We start from the raw sequence: 16,418 nt of genomic DNA on the forward strand, positions 1-16,418 counted from the left end.
ATCAAGGGTGGAGTGATTGTACAGCGTCTCTTTAATGACTTTAAAAATTGATTTTGGATTTTACTAATCCATACAAGGTCAAAAGTAAACACACATTCCCGCTATTATTTGGTTAGCAAGTTCCACTTCAGCCTGACCCTTTTGTTATCCATAAAGAAGTCCTTGGCATAGTTTTGGATATTTGACCACTCTTCTTGGCAGATGTTTATTTAAATTGGCTGATTTCCTGACTCCAGCTTTAAAGTGTATTCCACAAATTTTCAGTAGAGTTGAGGTCGGGGTTTTGAGGAGGCCGTTCCATAAGCTTAACATTGGCCTGTTCTATCTATTACAAAACCAACTGTGATGTGTGTCTGGGATCATTGTCCTGCTGGAACGCCCAGGTGTGTTTGAATTTAAGCCGGTTATTTATTTGAGCCGAAGTTGAAGAATCTGAAGGTCGTCCCCCAGAGCACGATGCTACCACCACCGTGCCTGGCAGCTGGTACAGTGTTCTTGGGTTTGAAAGCCTCACCTTTACCCCTCCAAACATCTCTTGTCACTGTGGTCAAAAACCTTAATTGCAAACAAGCAATTTTTAGCTGCGTTTGAATGTTTCCGTTTCGGAGCAGGGGCTTCTCTCTTGGTCGGCAGCCTCTCAGTCCACGGCGATATAAAACCTGTACTTATGTGCAACTGTTTAAACCCATGATCATGGATCCTGCAGTTGTTAAAGAATGCAACAAATTTGTTTAAATGTAAAATTATTCAGAGTTCTTCTGACTTTGATGAATCCAGTGTATATATCCTGTCAAATTATTCCTTTTCATGCTCGCAAAGAGAAACTACCGGTTCTAGTCGATCGTGATCACTAATGAAGCAGGCCAAATTAAAGGACGCTGTCGAACATTCAGCGCTACTTTTTAAAAGGTTTAAGAGAGTGCATGTATTCTTTTGAGCCTGTATTGATTACATATCCAACATAAATCCAAAACTTGTTCACCCAGTTCTTCTTTTTTAAAGTCATTAAAGATGTATGCTATACAATCATTGTATCCTGGAAAAAGAACATTTCAAAGAAACTATTAAAAGCCCAAATTTACCATGACATTCACGGCCATGATGTGTACATCCTCAGACCACACCTGTATTGTTAAACAATGGTTCATAATGTAACTTCCAGATTTATTGTTAATATATTTTATTACACGTACTTTTTAAATGTATTCTATTAAAGGTTAGTTAAGACATGGGAAGGTAGTTATTTTGTGGGGGTTGTTTCCCTGCAAGAGCAGCGTGATACTTGAACAAATATGCACAGATCTGGGAGCAGTGCTACCGTTCCAATATTCAACTCGAAATGTACAAAGTTGGCACAAAACCGACCCGCAGTCAGATCTGACGTGGTAGCGCCCAATACAGAGTTCTCGCGATATTTAAGTGACGACATTTCCTGTGTTCACCGTGATTTTTTTAAACGGCCCAATAAGAAGAGGCGGCAGGATGCTTCAGCTTGAACAGCCCAATCAGAAGGCTCCAAAGCAGGAATTTAAAGGTCTGTGCGGCGTTTTCGGTATGCCATAACTTCTGCTCGAGCACAGGTAAGCATGTGTTAACTCCTTAATGAGACTTTTAAAAGTGTTTTACGATTAAGTTTTGAAAAAGAAGTTGTTGTCTTTCTGCGTGTAGTTATTGCATCAACTGTATTTTCTACGTAAAACGCTTGCCCGATAGCTTAAGTCAAACAAGCAGTACCGCCATATGTCTTAATGCGCGATCGCGAGGCGCTTCCGTGTGCTTAAGGACTTCTTCTAAATGTCTTTCAGGAATAAACACGACTAGAGGCTATTTTTATTTTTGCCCACCGCTGTTGACATTTCCTGTTACTTAAAAATGGCTGAGAACTCCCCCCGTCTGAACCAGTTCAAGAACAAAGGCAAAGATGTCAATGTGAGTTTCATCTGCACTATTCACAACTGCTCGCTGAACGGCAAGCTTGTGAGAATTGATTATTTTATTTATTGGTATGTGACATAAATGCAGGAGCTTCGACGCAGGAGGGTGGAGGTGAACGTGGAGCTGCGCAAGGCCAAGAAAGATGACCAGATATTCAAGAGGAGAAATGTGTCTGCGATGCCTGAGGATGCCACTTCTCCTTTACAAGAAAGAAGCCAGAACTGTCAGGTGAGCACTTGAAAGCATCATTTGCTGTTTTGCTTAAATCTGGCATTGAGTAAACAGAAAAAACGGGTCTAGTCCCAACAGCTTGGTGCTAGTGCTGTGCAGTACTGCCAATTTTGATCTGATACTAGGGGCCTCTATTGCCAATATCAATAATCATTTTGTTTCAATGTCCACAAAACTAGAAATTGAGTGGGTTACATACTATCCTTTAAACTCGGTATCAATCTTATCGTGCTAGTCAATCAGGCAATACCAATACTGCTGTTGGGATCAGTACCATTGGGATTGATCTGCCCATCTGTTAGGTTTTTGTATGGGTTGGAGTTCGTTCAGTGTGATATTCATTGTTAACCCACTGACATGTCAAAATATAGCAACACAAAATCCAGTTTTAAATTTGCATGTCCAATAAACTGCTTTCTGTTGTCCTGTGCAGGGGCTCAGGCAGTGGACGGTCGAGGAGATTGTCGCAGGAGTGAACAGTGGGAATTCTGAGTCCCAGCTCCAGGCTACACAGGCTGCACGGTAATGACTGTGCATTAAAGAAATCATCCTTTTTCTTTTTTTCTTCTTTTTCCATAAATAAAGGCTACATAACTACTGGCACAGTAACTCTTATGTACCGTTTTGAATACAGGAAGTTGCTGTCTCGTGACAAACATCCTCCCATTGACCAGCTGATCAGCGCTGGTCTCATCCCCAAGTTTGTCTCCTTCCTGGGATATGTGGACTGTCCTCCGATCCAGTTCGAAGCATCCTGGGCTCTGACTAACATCGCCTCCGGGACGTCCGAGCAGACGGCCGCTGTCGTGTCAGGCGGGGCCATTCCTGCCTTTATTAGCCTGGTCACATCCCCCCACCAGCACATCAGCGAGCAGGCGATCTGGGCCCTTGGAAATATTGCTGGTAATTAATATGAAAATATTCATATTTGGTTTTTTGTTTGGTTTTTTTTTTTTTTTTTTTTTTTTTAGTGGTGATAAAGTGAGGTTTGTTCATTTTTTATTTTTTTTAAATATATTTTCCCCTCCTTTTTAGGTGATGGATCAGCTCTTAGAGACAAGGTCATCAAGCATGGCGCTGTGGCCCCTCTGCTCGGTCTGCTGGCTGTCCCTGACCTCAGTGCATTTAGTGTGAGTGTGGATTCTGTTTCTCTCCCTGTTTATATCTGGTGAAAGTTTCAAAAGTTTGACATGATCAGACTCAATCGTTTATTCTCCTCCTTGGCCAGTAGGTGGTTTCCCAACTCAAATATAACTGACCTTGTGCTCTTCTCATATTTGAAATCTTTGCAGGCTGGCTACCTGAGAAATGTGACGTGGACACTGTCAAACCTGTGCCGCAATAAGAACCCCTCCCCTCCTATGACAGCCATCCAGCAGATTTTACCCGCTCTCGTCCGTCTGCTACACCACGATGACCCGGAGGTGCTGGCTGACGCGTGTTGGGCTGTTTCATACCTGACAGATGGCCCCAACGACCGCATTGAGGTGGTCATCCAAACCGGTTTGATCCCTCGTCTGGTGAAGCTGCTTGGCTTTGAAGTCTTGCCTGTGGTTGTACGTATAAAGTCTTGCTTGAGTTTCTTTTATGTCGTAACTTCTCACCCAGTCCCCCTGATGTGCAGCGACTTGTTCTCACTGCATTTCCTCTCGCCTTTCCTCAGACTCCTGCACTCCGCACCATTGGCAACATTGTGACTGGGACAGATGAGCAGACACAGGCGGTGCTGGATGCTGGAGCCTTGGCCATGTTCCCCCCACTGCTTCGCCACAAAAAGGCCAACGTTCAGAAGGAAGCTGCCTGGACTCTGTCTAACATCACAGCAGGAAAGGACTCTCAAATCCAAGAGGTCATCAACGCAGGCCTCGTTCCATACATGGTTGAGCTGCTCGCACGGGTATGCTTTTTGTGTGTGTATGTAAAGGTACATATTTTATACCCTTTATTTATTTTAAATTAAATGATCTATGTTCCTTATGAACTTTGTCTGCAGGGAGACTACAAAACTCAGAAAGAGGCTGTATGGGCAGTTACAAACTTCACCAGTGGGGGCACTGTTCAGCAGGTGGTCTACCTGGTTCAAGCCAATGTGATTGAGCCACTTCTGAATCTCCTCTCCTCCAAGGACAGCAAAACTATTCTTGTCATCTTGGATGCCATTACCAACATTTTCATGGTGAGTTGATATTTATATTTTTGCAAGATTCGATGATGGGGTTTTTTGTTCTGATGATAAATGACATCACTGGTGTGTTTTTGATCTTAGGCTGGGGATAAAATCGGTGAGTCCGACAAGCTGAGTCTAATGATCGAGGAATGCGGTGGACTGGACAAGATTGAGGCGCTGCAGTCACATGAGAATGAGATGGTCTACAAAGCCTCCCTGAACTTGATTGAGAAATACTTCTCTGAGGAGGTGGGTTATAGTCCTGGAGAGTGGTTTGCAAAATGAGCATTTCTGTGCCTTTTTTAACTTTAATAAGAATAATTATTTTATTTTTATTTTTTTAAAGGAGGAAGTCGTGCAGAGTGTCATCCCAGAAGCAACCAATGACGGCTATGCGTTCCAGATCAGCGAAAGCCAGAGCACTTTCAATTTCTAGATTGACTTCTAATACCTCTCCTCTCCCTACTGTACCATCATTTCTATTGTGCGTCCTTTGTTCATGTCTGTGTGATGTTTTACTATTTTTGTTTGTATGTGTTGTACATACTGTTTTAACATGGCTGATGAAACAAGTCTGTAAATAAAGTTGTCAGATCGTGTGTGTGTGTGTGGTTTTAGTTTATTGTATCTAAACGGAGTGCTGTAAAATGGTAAATGGCCTGTATTTGTATAGGGCTTTACTACTAGTCCCTAGGGACCCCAAAGCGCTTTACACATCCAGTCATCCACCCATTCACACACTGCTGTAGTCTGAATGACTACAGGGAGTGCAGAATTATTAGGCAAGTTGTATTTTTGAGGAATAATTTTATTATTGAACAACAACCATGTTCTCAATGAACCCAAAAAACTCATTAATATCAAAGCTGAATGTTTTTGGAAGTAGTTTTTAGTTTTAGCTATTTTAGGGGGATATCTGTGTGTGCAGGTGACTATTACTGTGCATAATTATTAGGCAACTTAAAAAACATATATACCCATTTCAATTATTTATTTTTACCAGTGAAACCAATATAACATCTCCACATTCACAAATATACATTTCTGACATTCAAAAACAAAACAAAAACAAATCAGCGACCAATATAGCCACCTTTCTTTGCAAGGACACTCAAAAGCCTGCCATCCATGGATTCTGTCAGTGTTTTGATCTGTTCACCATCAACATTGCGTGCAGCAGCAACCACAGCCTCCCAGACACTGTTCAGAGAGGTGTACTGTTTTCCCTCCTTGTAAATCTCACATTTGATGATGGACCACAGGTTCTCAATGGGGTTCAGATCAGGTGAACAAGGAGGCCATGTCATTAGTTTTTCTTCTTTTATACCCTTTCTTGCCAGCCACGCTGTGGAGTACTTGGACGCGTGTGATGGAGCATTGTCCTGCATGAAAATCATGTTTTTCTTGAAGGATGCAGACTTCTTCCTGTACCACTGCTTGAAGAAGGTGTCTTCAAGAAACTGGCAGTAGGACTGGGAGTTGAGCTTGACTCCATCCTCAACCCGAAAAGGCCCCACAAGCTCATCTTTGATGATACCAGCCCAAACCAGTACTCCACCTCCACCTTGCTGGCGTCTGAGTAGGACTGGAGCTCTCTGCCCTTTACCAATCCAGCCACGGGCCCATCCATCTGGCCCATCAAGACTCACTCTCATTTCATCAGTCCATAAAACCTTAGAAAAACCAGTCTTGAGATATTTCTTGGCCCAGTCTTGACGTTTCAGCTTGTGTGTCTTGTTCAGTGGTGGTCGTCTTTCAGCCTTTCTTACCTTGGCCATGTCTCTGAGTATTGCACACCTTGTGCTTTTGGGCACTCCAGTGATGTTGCAGCTCTGAAATATGGCCAAACTGGTGGCAAGTGGCATCTTGGCGGCTGCACGCTTGACTTTTCTCAGTTCATGGGCAGTTATTTTGCGCCTTGGTTTTTCCACACGCTTCTTGCGACCCTGTTGACTATTTTGAATGAAACGCTTGATTGTTCGATGATCACGCTTCAGAAGCTTTGCAATTTTGAGACTGCTGCATCCCTCTGCAAGATATCTCACTATTTTTGACTTTTCTGAGCCTGTCACGTCCTTCTTTTGACCCATTTTGCCAAAGGAAAGGACGTTGCCTAATAATTATGCACACCTGATATAGGGTGTTGATGTCATTGGACCACACCCCTTCTCATTACAGAGATGCACATCACCTAATATGCTTAATTGGTAGTAGGCTTTCGAGCCTATACAGCTTGGAGTAAGACAACATGCATGAAGAGGATGATGTGGACAAAATACTCATTTGCCTAATAATTCTGCACTCCCTGTATAGTGTATAGTAATGGCTGTTAGTGAGTTTAAATGCTTTTTAAGAGTTTGTGTTAATAAACTTCCAAAGTCACAATGCATTAGTTATAAACAGGAGCCCTGGAAAAGCTATGTAGAGCTTACATAATACATATAGTATAATTTCCTAAAACAGATTCTTTTAAAAAAAAGTTCATTCCAAATTTCTGGACCTCTGCAGGTCATAGATTTCACAAAAAAAGCTTAGTGGATTTGATCTTTAAGTAGAAGCATGATGTGCTGACAGTATAACTTAACTGGTGGTTATTTGAATTGGCTTTGTATGGAGCACTAGAAGTGGGACACGCATTAGAATAAAGAATTTGGTGCTCCAATTGTGCAACAAAATATGCAGTAAAATGCCTAAAATTTTATTTAGTAAGACATTACTAAATTTATCATTTAAGTAAAGTAACACTAAATATTTCAAAATTAATCCAATAATTCTTTAAATCTGATGGATTTTGCAAAGAACTACTAACTCAAACATTGAAAACATTTTAAAACCCATCCGTTCTTTTATTTCTGACCTTTAAAATGGTGAATGCAGTCCTCATTTTCAAATCCATTTCCCCACTGTTTCCTTTTCCTGTTAGCTCATGGATCATATTAGAGGCAAACTTGTGGTGTAACGGGCCCATCTATTAAATCTGCTATGCCCTGCAAGGCCAGCTGATGTGTGTCCATAGTGGGAGGTGGTCTATTAATCAACAGATACCTTTTGGTTTTCCACAGTCAGAGTTTAAAGATGGTTGGTTGCATCTCACCTAGTCTGTGAATTTTGGTGGTTAGTTGATTTTCTGGGTCCACCTCGGAAGTTGGATTGATGGGAAAATGTCATCAACCGTCAGTGATGCAGGTGGTCGCCAGTCTTCCCCATCCATCTGAAACGTGGCTTCTCTTTTAGACTGGTTTCCACTCCATAGTTGAAATATGTCAGACATATTATCTGAGACTGGTAGACCAGGCAATGGTGGCTGTTTGGTGAAACTGTGGAGAAGGACTACTGGCTTCTATGTGATATTTCATCTCCAGCACGGCCGTCTGTAGTCGCCAATTTCTTTCCTGCCTAATAGGTTTTAAAACCTCTACTGAAGCAGATGTAAGAGGGTGGTGGATATTATTGTTTTTAAGACGGATAAGGGTTAATGTTTAAAACTGCCTGCGCCCACCTCAATGCACATCCCCGCAGTAACTCAACCAGTAATTTTTGTGCCGTCTGACGAATAGGTTCAGCTCTGTTGTCTAAACACCAAGAAAAATTGTCTTAAGAAATCTGAAAAAATACCTCAGGGGTTGGAACAGGTCTCTCCAGAGGTTTGGGAGGTGACAGTGGCGAAGGAGCGAGCAAAGGCTGTGCCTGGGTAGTGACAAGTGGAGGATTAATAGTGTGAGATGGGTGAGACGCAGAAGAAACAAACATATCCTAGAGTTCAGCAATCTTTTGCACAATGGCATTTGACAGAGCATGTTTTGATGTGTGCTCAGCTTCTCTTTCTGTAGATCCAGAGAGCGACTCAGCACCTGAGTCCGCTGAGTCCACGTGAGCCTGATCATTCTGTCATAGTCTACAGTACAGACTGGACTCAAGATGCAGAACCCAGAAAGATTCAGTGAAGGTGTGTTTATTTACGGTGCAGTGGGGACGGCAGAAGAAATGTTAGTCCACAGAATCATCTCCACACAAGGAGAAACCCACTCTCAGAGACCCACTCAGGATTCCCGCGGAGAGAAACGGAAGAGGTGAGGAGATGACACAAGCCAATGCATACAATACCTCAGACTATGAGCCAGTAACACTAACTAGTTCCAGTTCAACAACCATCTTAAACAGCAGGCAGCTGAGATGATTACCAACAGGTGAGTTTGTTATCTGCATCTTCAATGTGCACTTTATTTACATATACTGATAGCAGGATCGCTTAAGTACCAAGACAAGCACCAATCCATGTAGTACAATAAATAACAGCATTCTTTCAGTGCAAAACTACACAACCACAGATATCACTGCAAACCTTGAGTGGTCAGTAACTGTGCTATTAACCAGCTCATTAACGTGACAGGTAAAAAAACAGTTTTTTTCAAACCACTTCAAACGTCTCCTGGAGCTCAGTAGCAGGATATCTAAACATGCATCTGAACTACAGTTACCATTCTGTACACACCGCATTTCCACAGCATCCAGCGATACAAACCTCATTAGGGAAGTAAGATTTAACAAGTTATGTGAGAGTACGGAGGCACAATGAGACAGCAACAGCCAGAGATGCTCACATTAGCCACAACATTAAAACTGCCTGCATAATGCTGTGTACAAGCCCCACAGGGGTGTGGACACAGGCACCTTGGGATGTGAAGTCTAGCACTAGGATGTTGGCAGTGGATCCTTTGGGAGCTGATGGTTGGGGAGTGGGTCCTCAGTGGATCTGGCTCCAATGTGTTCCTTGGATTCTTAATTGTATTTTGATCTTGGAAGTCTGGCAACACCTTGGCTTGTTTGTTATGTTTCTCTGGCTGCTCATGTAGTCGGGGGCTGTCACTGTGAGGGAGTGTGCTCAGTCTGTAACAGTGTTTGGGCAGGTGGTCCACGTCAGGATTACTTCCACATAAAACCCAGACCCGTTAAATCCTAAATAAGTAAGTATAAAGGGCCACCTGGGAGGAAGTAAGTCAGGCATTCTGCAGGTTGATGCTTGGACTGCACAGCAGTGATTACACATCTTTTCTTACATGTCTTACATCTCTCAGCTTGATGAATGTTACAAGTTCAGACTTTCTAAGGACATATGTGATATTTGAATCTTGCAAAGTACCTGGCTAATGTTTTTGTTAGCAGTCTCCAACAGTGCTGACATGGAAAAAAAAAACTTTGTTTGCATTACATTCAGTTTTTACAAATATATGAAAAATAGCTTTTAGTTAAAATCGCTGCAAAGGATTTATGTGGGGCTTAGCTATGCCTAACAGTTCTCTGATTGCCGACACAGTTTACTCAACTAAAATTTTTGGGGGTTTTTTGGTAACCTTTAAGTGCTGCAATTCAACTGCCTGAAACCAGCATGTGATCAGTCGCTATACTGCATTTAAAACATCAGCCGTGCACCTGTTGAATACAGAACAGCTCATTTGTGATCTCTATGAGTAAACCCAATGAGCATGTGTCCCCACAGACCCCACAGTGTTTTTATCTTGCTTTTCCCTGACACCTAGTGGACACTGATGGGCATGTGGTGTGTGATGTATATGATTGAATAGAAAAGCCAAAATTTGTGTGGGGTGTTATAAGACATTTCACAGTGTAAAACCACTCTGACCTATGGCACACTGCATACTGTGAAAAGTGTTAATGCTGTTTATTTACTTTATATACTGAAAAGTATAACTACTGTATATTTTATCATCATTAGTTGATTAGTGTGTTTATTGGACTACAATTAGGCCTCATTTATACCAAGGTAAGCACTGGAAGTATCCAACTCATTATAAATTCATAATAAATGCTAATAAAAACTGGAAAATTGCAAAAAGATTTCTTTTAGTTTCCATTTAATGGCTGATCTGTTAGAAAGTAATGTATTTATCTCACAGCTTACAGAATGAGAGTTCATAGGTTAGGAGCTTTAGTGGCCCACATGTTGTGCTCAAGCATTTGCACTAAAAAGGCGATCAGTGTGTTTGTGTGCATTACGCTTGGACACTACACTATGTGTAATCTGTCCAACAAAACCGCTGCTGAGCTCTTCACCTCCTTTTAGAGTCACAGTCGCAGGAGCAGGGAGGAAATCAAACTCCAGCATGAAAGATGTGCCGGCTTTGCAAAACTCCTTTTTTCCCTAAGAAAGACCTGCAAGAGATTTGGAGGTGAGACACTGTAGTAGAGAGGCATCCCTCCTTGTTTACAGTGACAGGACTTAGGAGACAGAGGCATTAGCTACTCTGCTTATTCACATTTCTTAAATCTGTTAGTGTGATAAAACAAAGAGTACCTTGACCATTGCTTACGCCAACCATATTTTTTCTAGCCTGCTCCTAATATGTATTAAAGTCTGGTTACCATGTAGTTAGATGGATGCTAGGAGCTATTTTCTTACTGTAGTACCAGGCAGACTGCACATTTATATTTTATTATGATTGCCTTTCGTGCTATTGCAGCTATATGATGACCCAGAGGTGTTCAGGCTCAAAGCTCATTTAAATTATCTTCAATACTGTCAGTTTCAGCCACATCACTCAGGCTGCTAGTTAGAGACAAAATCCTCTGACTTGTATACAGTGAGTTTGTTTCTACCTCATTGTTCATTTCTGGCAGCTTATGTAAGAGTTTGCTGGCCATAAGCTGAGTGATCACAACTGTCCCCAGTTACATATAACATTTGATTTAAAAGCTCCAATTGTAGTTACTAGTTAATATAAAGGGACTTAATATTAAAATCCCAAAAATCAAATGACCCCCTATGGGCAAACACTTGGCAACACTGATAAGGAAAAATTCCCTTTTAACAGGAAGAAACCGCCGGCAGAACCAGCCTCAAGGACGGGCAGCAATCTGCTGTGACCAGTTGGGAGTGAGGGGAAGGAGACAGGACAAAAGACACACTGTGGAGCCAGAGTTTCATAATAACAAGTATAAACATAAAGACATGAGTGAAGAAAAAACTCAGTGCATCATGGGAACCCCCAAAAAGCCTAGGCCCAATTGCAGGCTGACTAAGGGAGAATCCAGGGTCACCTGATCTAGACCTAATTATATGCTGGTGTGGCACTATGTTAAAGACAGAGACATGAAAATAGTAGCCCCCCGTTTTATTTTATACTCAAGGACATTTTCTTTTAGTAAGGCCACTGCAATGTAAGTTTTACTGTTGTATAAGTTCCGCCAGCAGAGGGCGCTCGGTCCTGTACGGGCGCTCGGTCCTCGGTAGCTGACGCTACACTAGAAGAAGTAGTGCCAGTGGTGAAGAGGCAGCGTACGGCCTGCGCGCCAAAGAGAACTGATGGTCTTATTTTTCTGTTTTTACAGTTTTCTGTAAAAATAAATATGTTGCACGGGAGATGAGTTGGCCCATCATTTCAACAGTGTAACATATTTTGGCGAGCCAGCCAGGAGGTGGCGCTAGTGAGTCAACACCATCACCAACCACCTTCTTTCCCAAGAGACGAACCTTCAACCAAAAGAAATGGAATCTCTGCAACCTCTGCGTGACGAAGTGAGTGCAGCCTTGTGGCAGTTGGAGAGAGAGCATCTTGTGGATGTCTGCAGGCGACTGAAATGTTCCGGCCTGGACAGCGCAGAGTCTCACAGCAAGACCAAGAGGACACTCATCAGGTTGGCAGAGGGCATGTTTGATGATGTGGAGAAAAGTGAGGAAGAGGATCAAGTGAAACAGTTTTATAAAGACATTGCTGTATACATCCAGAGACTAAGCAAAGGGGAGAGTCAGTCAGAAAGGGAACCCCAAGGCATAGAGTCTATGCAAAAGAAAGATCTTGAGAACACCGCATGTGCTACTCCAGTACATATTGCAGATTACTCACCCAGAGCCCGACCAGAGGCAACGCGAACTCTTCAAGAGGTAACACTGAAGAAGGAGTTTAAAATCTGTGGGCAGATTGGAGAGCATGGGCAGAAGGACAAGCTATCCTATCTCAGCTTGATTCGCCAGATTGAGAATGGGAGTGAAAAAGGGCACTCGGAGACTGAAATTGTGGAAGCGGTAATTAGGGCCATTAGTCCAGGAACACCCCTAAGAGACATGTTGGAGATTAAACGTGGGTTAACACTTAGCAAACTGCTCACCATATTAAAGGGACACTATAGGGTAGACAGCCCCACTGAGCTTTACCATCAGCTCCTCAATATCTCCCAAGAGCCCAAAGAAACTGCTTTAAACTTTGTATTTCGTGCCATTGAACTTAAAGAGAAGTTGTTATGGAAAGCGGCAAATGAGGAGACAGATGAACTGTATAGCAGAGCCACCATCCAGCGCAAATTCCTCCGCTCCATTGAAACTGGGCTGCTCAGTGACTCTATCAAGTATCAGCTACTGCCCCCCCTAAATGACATAACCATAACAGATGAAGAACTGATTGAGAAAGTCAATGAAGCTTCAAAGCTAGAAAATGAAAGATTTGAGAAACGGAAAAGGTCCACTGCAGCCAAGATTCCCAGGGTCCAAGAGCTCCAAACAGAATGCCAAACAGCCCTGACATCTGCTCAGAGTCCCTCCAAACCCAGAGAATCCCCCGCTACAGTGGCCATGACAACAGTGAAAAATAAAGAGACTAAGTCAGACACGCAGCAGATTATAGAAGAACTACGTAAAGAGATGAAACAAATGTTTATGGCTGTTATGGAAACCAGTCCCCGCCCCATGGCACCAAAGCAACGAGAAAAAGGCTGTAAAAAGTGCAAAGAAGAGGGGAAAGGAGAGAGCTGCCTGCACTGTTTCAAATGTGGGCGAGAGGGCCACTACTCCCGTGGATGCCGAGCACCGAGACTGCCATCGGGAAACGGGGAGGGACTACTGAGACGGGACCAACAGTAGTCCAAAGCCCACGGTCCCATAATGAACAGTCAAGCCCACCAACATCCTCCAAAGAAACTGCAACTGGTGTCCCATCAGCGATAACTGAGGTTCACTATCTACCCCCTCAACGGAAGTCACGGTTAGTAAGCCTGGTGGGAAACAGATGTACTGTGAACTGTTTTATGGACAATCACCCAGCTAAGGTGTTGTGGGATTCAGGAGCACAGTCCAGCATAGTAAATGAAAACTGGCGGCAAAACCACCTCCCTCACACAGTCGTCAGACCTGTTTCAGAACTGTTAGACAATGAGACGCTCACAGTGTTTGCTGCAAATGACACACCCATTCCCTACATTGGTTGGATAGAAGTCAGCTTCAGACTAGGCAGTGATTTGTCCCCAACCATGAGCTGCAAGTTCCAATATTGGTATCCAGTGACCCGGCTGTGGCCAGTGATCCCATCATTGGCTACAATGTCATTGAAGCTATCGTGAACCAGGAAGAAGTAAAGACCAAAGGAGGAAGAAAACAGCTAGCACACTATGTGAGTAAAGCATTTGAAATAACTGTACGCACTGCACATAATGTTGTCAAGCTTGTGCAGAACAGCAGTGAAGGCCCAGAGACAGGTGTGGTAAGGACTGGTGTAAGAAGAGTGCCTTTGTCAGCGAACCAAGTCACTACAGTTTATGTACGGGCACACGTTAGTTCACATGCCCGGGGCCAAGACATGCTCTTTCTACCTGATGGAGCTGACCCACAACCAGAGGGCATAATATTCAGTGATGTACTGGTGAAAATCCCAGACAGAAAAGTACCATATGTGCCCATCCCTGTGACTAACACCACAGACCACACCGTTTATCTGGAGAGCCGTAAAGTGATTGGATACCTTGAACCAGTAAAGACTGTATACACAGCTGGCATTCAGACTAAAGTAAATGAGCTGACACAAGAGAACAAAAATGGTACAGAGCTAAAGTCACACAACCCGAGTAACACACAGACACGAGAGAACCAACAGAGACCAAAGTCATGGGACCCACCAGTGGATCTCCAGCATCTGGATGAAAATCAGCGAGCGGATGCGAGGAAGATGTTGCGAGAGGAATGTGAGGCGTTTGCATATGACAGTGACGATGTCGGCTGCATACCATCCCTGAGGATGCATATAAGCCTCCATGACACAAATCCTGTGAAAAAGACTTACATGTCCATCCCAAAACCCCTGCACAACGAAGTGAAAGAGTATTTGCAAGACCTGCTTAACAAAGGCTGGATCACACCATCACGGTCCCCCTACTCATCACCTGTGGTGTGTGTCCGCAAGAAAGACGGCACTCTCCGCCTTTGTTGTGACTTTAGGGAGCTCAACCGCAAGTCAGTCCCAGACCGCCATCCAATCCCAAGGATCCAAGACATGTTGGATGCTCTGGGCGGGAGCTCCTGGTTTTCTGTGTTAGACCAGGGTAAGGCGTACCACCAGGGTTTCTTGGATGAAGAAAGCCGCCCCTTAACCGCCTTCATCACACCCTGGGGGCTCTATCAGTGGGTACGCATTCCCTTTGGCCTGAGCTCCGCACCCGCTGAGTTCCAGAGAAGCATGGAGCACTGTATGGCAGGCCTCAGAGACACTATCTGCCTCCCAAACCTGGACGACAACCTGGTGCACAGCAGCAGCTTTGATGAACACTTGGAACATATCCGCCTTGTCCTCCAGCGTTACAGAGAGCATGGTGTTAAGCTGACCCCAAAGAAATGTGAACTGTTCAGGCGAAGTGTGAAGTTTCTGGGAAAGCTGGTAACAGGTGAAGGCTACACAATGGACCCGGCAGAGTTGGCCCCAGTAATGGCGTTAAAGGAAAAGACACCTGCAACCGTCGGAGAGGTACGTCAAATGCTTGGTTTCCTCTCTTATTACAGGCCTTTCATCCCCAACTTCTCCCGTATAGCCCATCCACTCTACAGCCTGCTCAGCCCTCCATCTTCTGAGAACTCTGCTCCAGTCTCAGTCGACAAGTCCAAAAAGGAAGTGAAGAAAAGTAAAGGCCACTTACCATCACCGGCGCCCATTCAGTGGACGACCTCCCACCAAGAGACATTGAACCAGCACTTACACGACCCCCCATTCTCGGGTACCCCGACTTCACAGAGCCTTTTGTGTTACATTGTGATGCATCACAGGTTGGGTTAGGTGCTGTTTTGTATCAGCGGCAGCAAGGCAAGATGAGAGTCATAGCATATGGCTCCCGCACCCTGAGTCCAGCAGAGAAAAAGTACCACCTGCACTCTGGCAAATTAGAGTTTTTGGCTATGAAGTGGGCGATTTGTGAACGTTTCCGGGATTATCTGTACCATGCCCCATCGTTCGTGGTGTACACTGATAATAACCCACTAACATATGTGCTCACTACTGCGAAGCTTAACGCCACAGGTCACAGATGGGTCGCGGAGCTGGCCAGCTACAACTTCACCATCCGCTACCGTCCAGGCAAGACCAACGCAGATGCTGATGGGCTGTCGCGAATGCCGCTGGACATTGACAGCTACATGAAGAGCTGTACAGCTGAAGTTGGACAGGAAGCCATAAGCGCATCAATGGAGTCTGTAACGGTGGAGGAGAGAGACCCTTGCCAAGGCGTTGGAGTTATCCAGGTGAGTGCTCTGAAATTAATCAAAGATTCTGACACTACCCAGTCTTTTACACCAGACCATATACGCAGAGCCCAGGAGGCAGATGAAGTTCTGGCAAGAGTGCTCTGGTATAAGTCGCTGGGTAGAAGACCAAGTAGAACTGAGGTGAAGTCAGAGCATCCTGCAGTAGCTGCACTACTCAAGCAGTGGTTGAAGCTTCACGTCGACCAGAATGGTGTCCTGCGTCGCCAAACATCACGGCGAGAGCAGCTACTGGTCCCTAAAGCCTATCGTTCCCTGGTTTTTAAAGAACTCCACCAAGACATGGGCCACTTAGGGGTGGAAAGGACGCTCGACCTGATTCGAGACAGGTTCTACTGGCCGCAGATGGCGAAAGAGGTTGAACACTTTGTTACAGAAGAATGTGAGTGTCTTAAGAAGAAAAAACCGAGTAAGCAGACCCGTGCACCTCTGTCCTCGATCCAGTCCACTTACCCATTCCAGCTGGTGTCCATAGACTTCCTTCACCTGGAAAAGTGTAAGCAGGGCTACGAGTATATACTTGTTATCATGGATCACTTCACGAGGTTTGCCCAA

General features: G+C 44.1%; 1 protein-coding gene across 1 annotated transcript; it reads left to right on the forward strand.

The window, feature by feature from the left end:
• Window positions 1-1,459: 1,459 nt before the first annotated feature.
• kpna2 (karyopherin alpha 2 (RAG cohort 1, importin alpha 1)) lies at window positions 1,460-4,932 on the forward strand. Its single transcript, XM_004562995.3, has 11 exons — window positions 1,460-1,580; window positions 1,806-1,929; window positions 2,023-2,163; window positions 2,600-2,688; window positions 2,801-3,069; window positions 3,202-3,296; window positions 3,459-3,722; window positions 3,830-4,063; window positions 4,160-4,342; window positions 4,433-4,582; window positions 4,680-4,932. The coding sequence occupies exons 2-11, from the start codon at window positions 1,873-1,875 to the stop codon at window positions 4,767-4,769; spliced, it is 1,572 nt and encodes a 523-aa protein (XP_004563052.3). The 5' UTR covers window positions 1,460-1,580; window positions 1,806-1,872; the 3' UTR covers window positions 4,770-4,932.
• The last annotated feature ends 11,486 nt before the right edge of the window (window positions 4,933-16,418 follow it).

The sequence above is a fragment of the Maylandia zebra genome, linkage group LG4 (genome assembly GCF_041146795.1).
Source record: "Maylandia zebra isolate NMK-2024a linkage group LG4, Mzebra_GT3a, whole genome shotgun sequence".
NCBI lineage: Eukaryota > Metazoa > Chordata > Actinopteri > Cichliformes > Cichlidae > Maylandia > Maylandia zebra.

Bases quoted from the DNA above. Each gene is read 5' to 3' on its own strand.
- kpna2 (XM_004562995.3), top strand. From the start codon at position 1,873: ATGGCTGAGAACTCCCCCCGTCTGAACCAGTTCAAGAACAAAGGCAAA. The intron at 3,070-3,201 runs GTAATTAATATG...CCTCCTTTTTAG, and splicing joins GGCCCTTGGAAATATTGCTG to GTGATGGATCAGCTCTTAGA. The intron at 4,064-4,159 runs GTATGCTTTTTG...CTTTGTCTGCAG, and splicing joins TGGTTGAGCTGCTCGCACGG to GGAGACTACAAAACTCAGAA.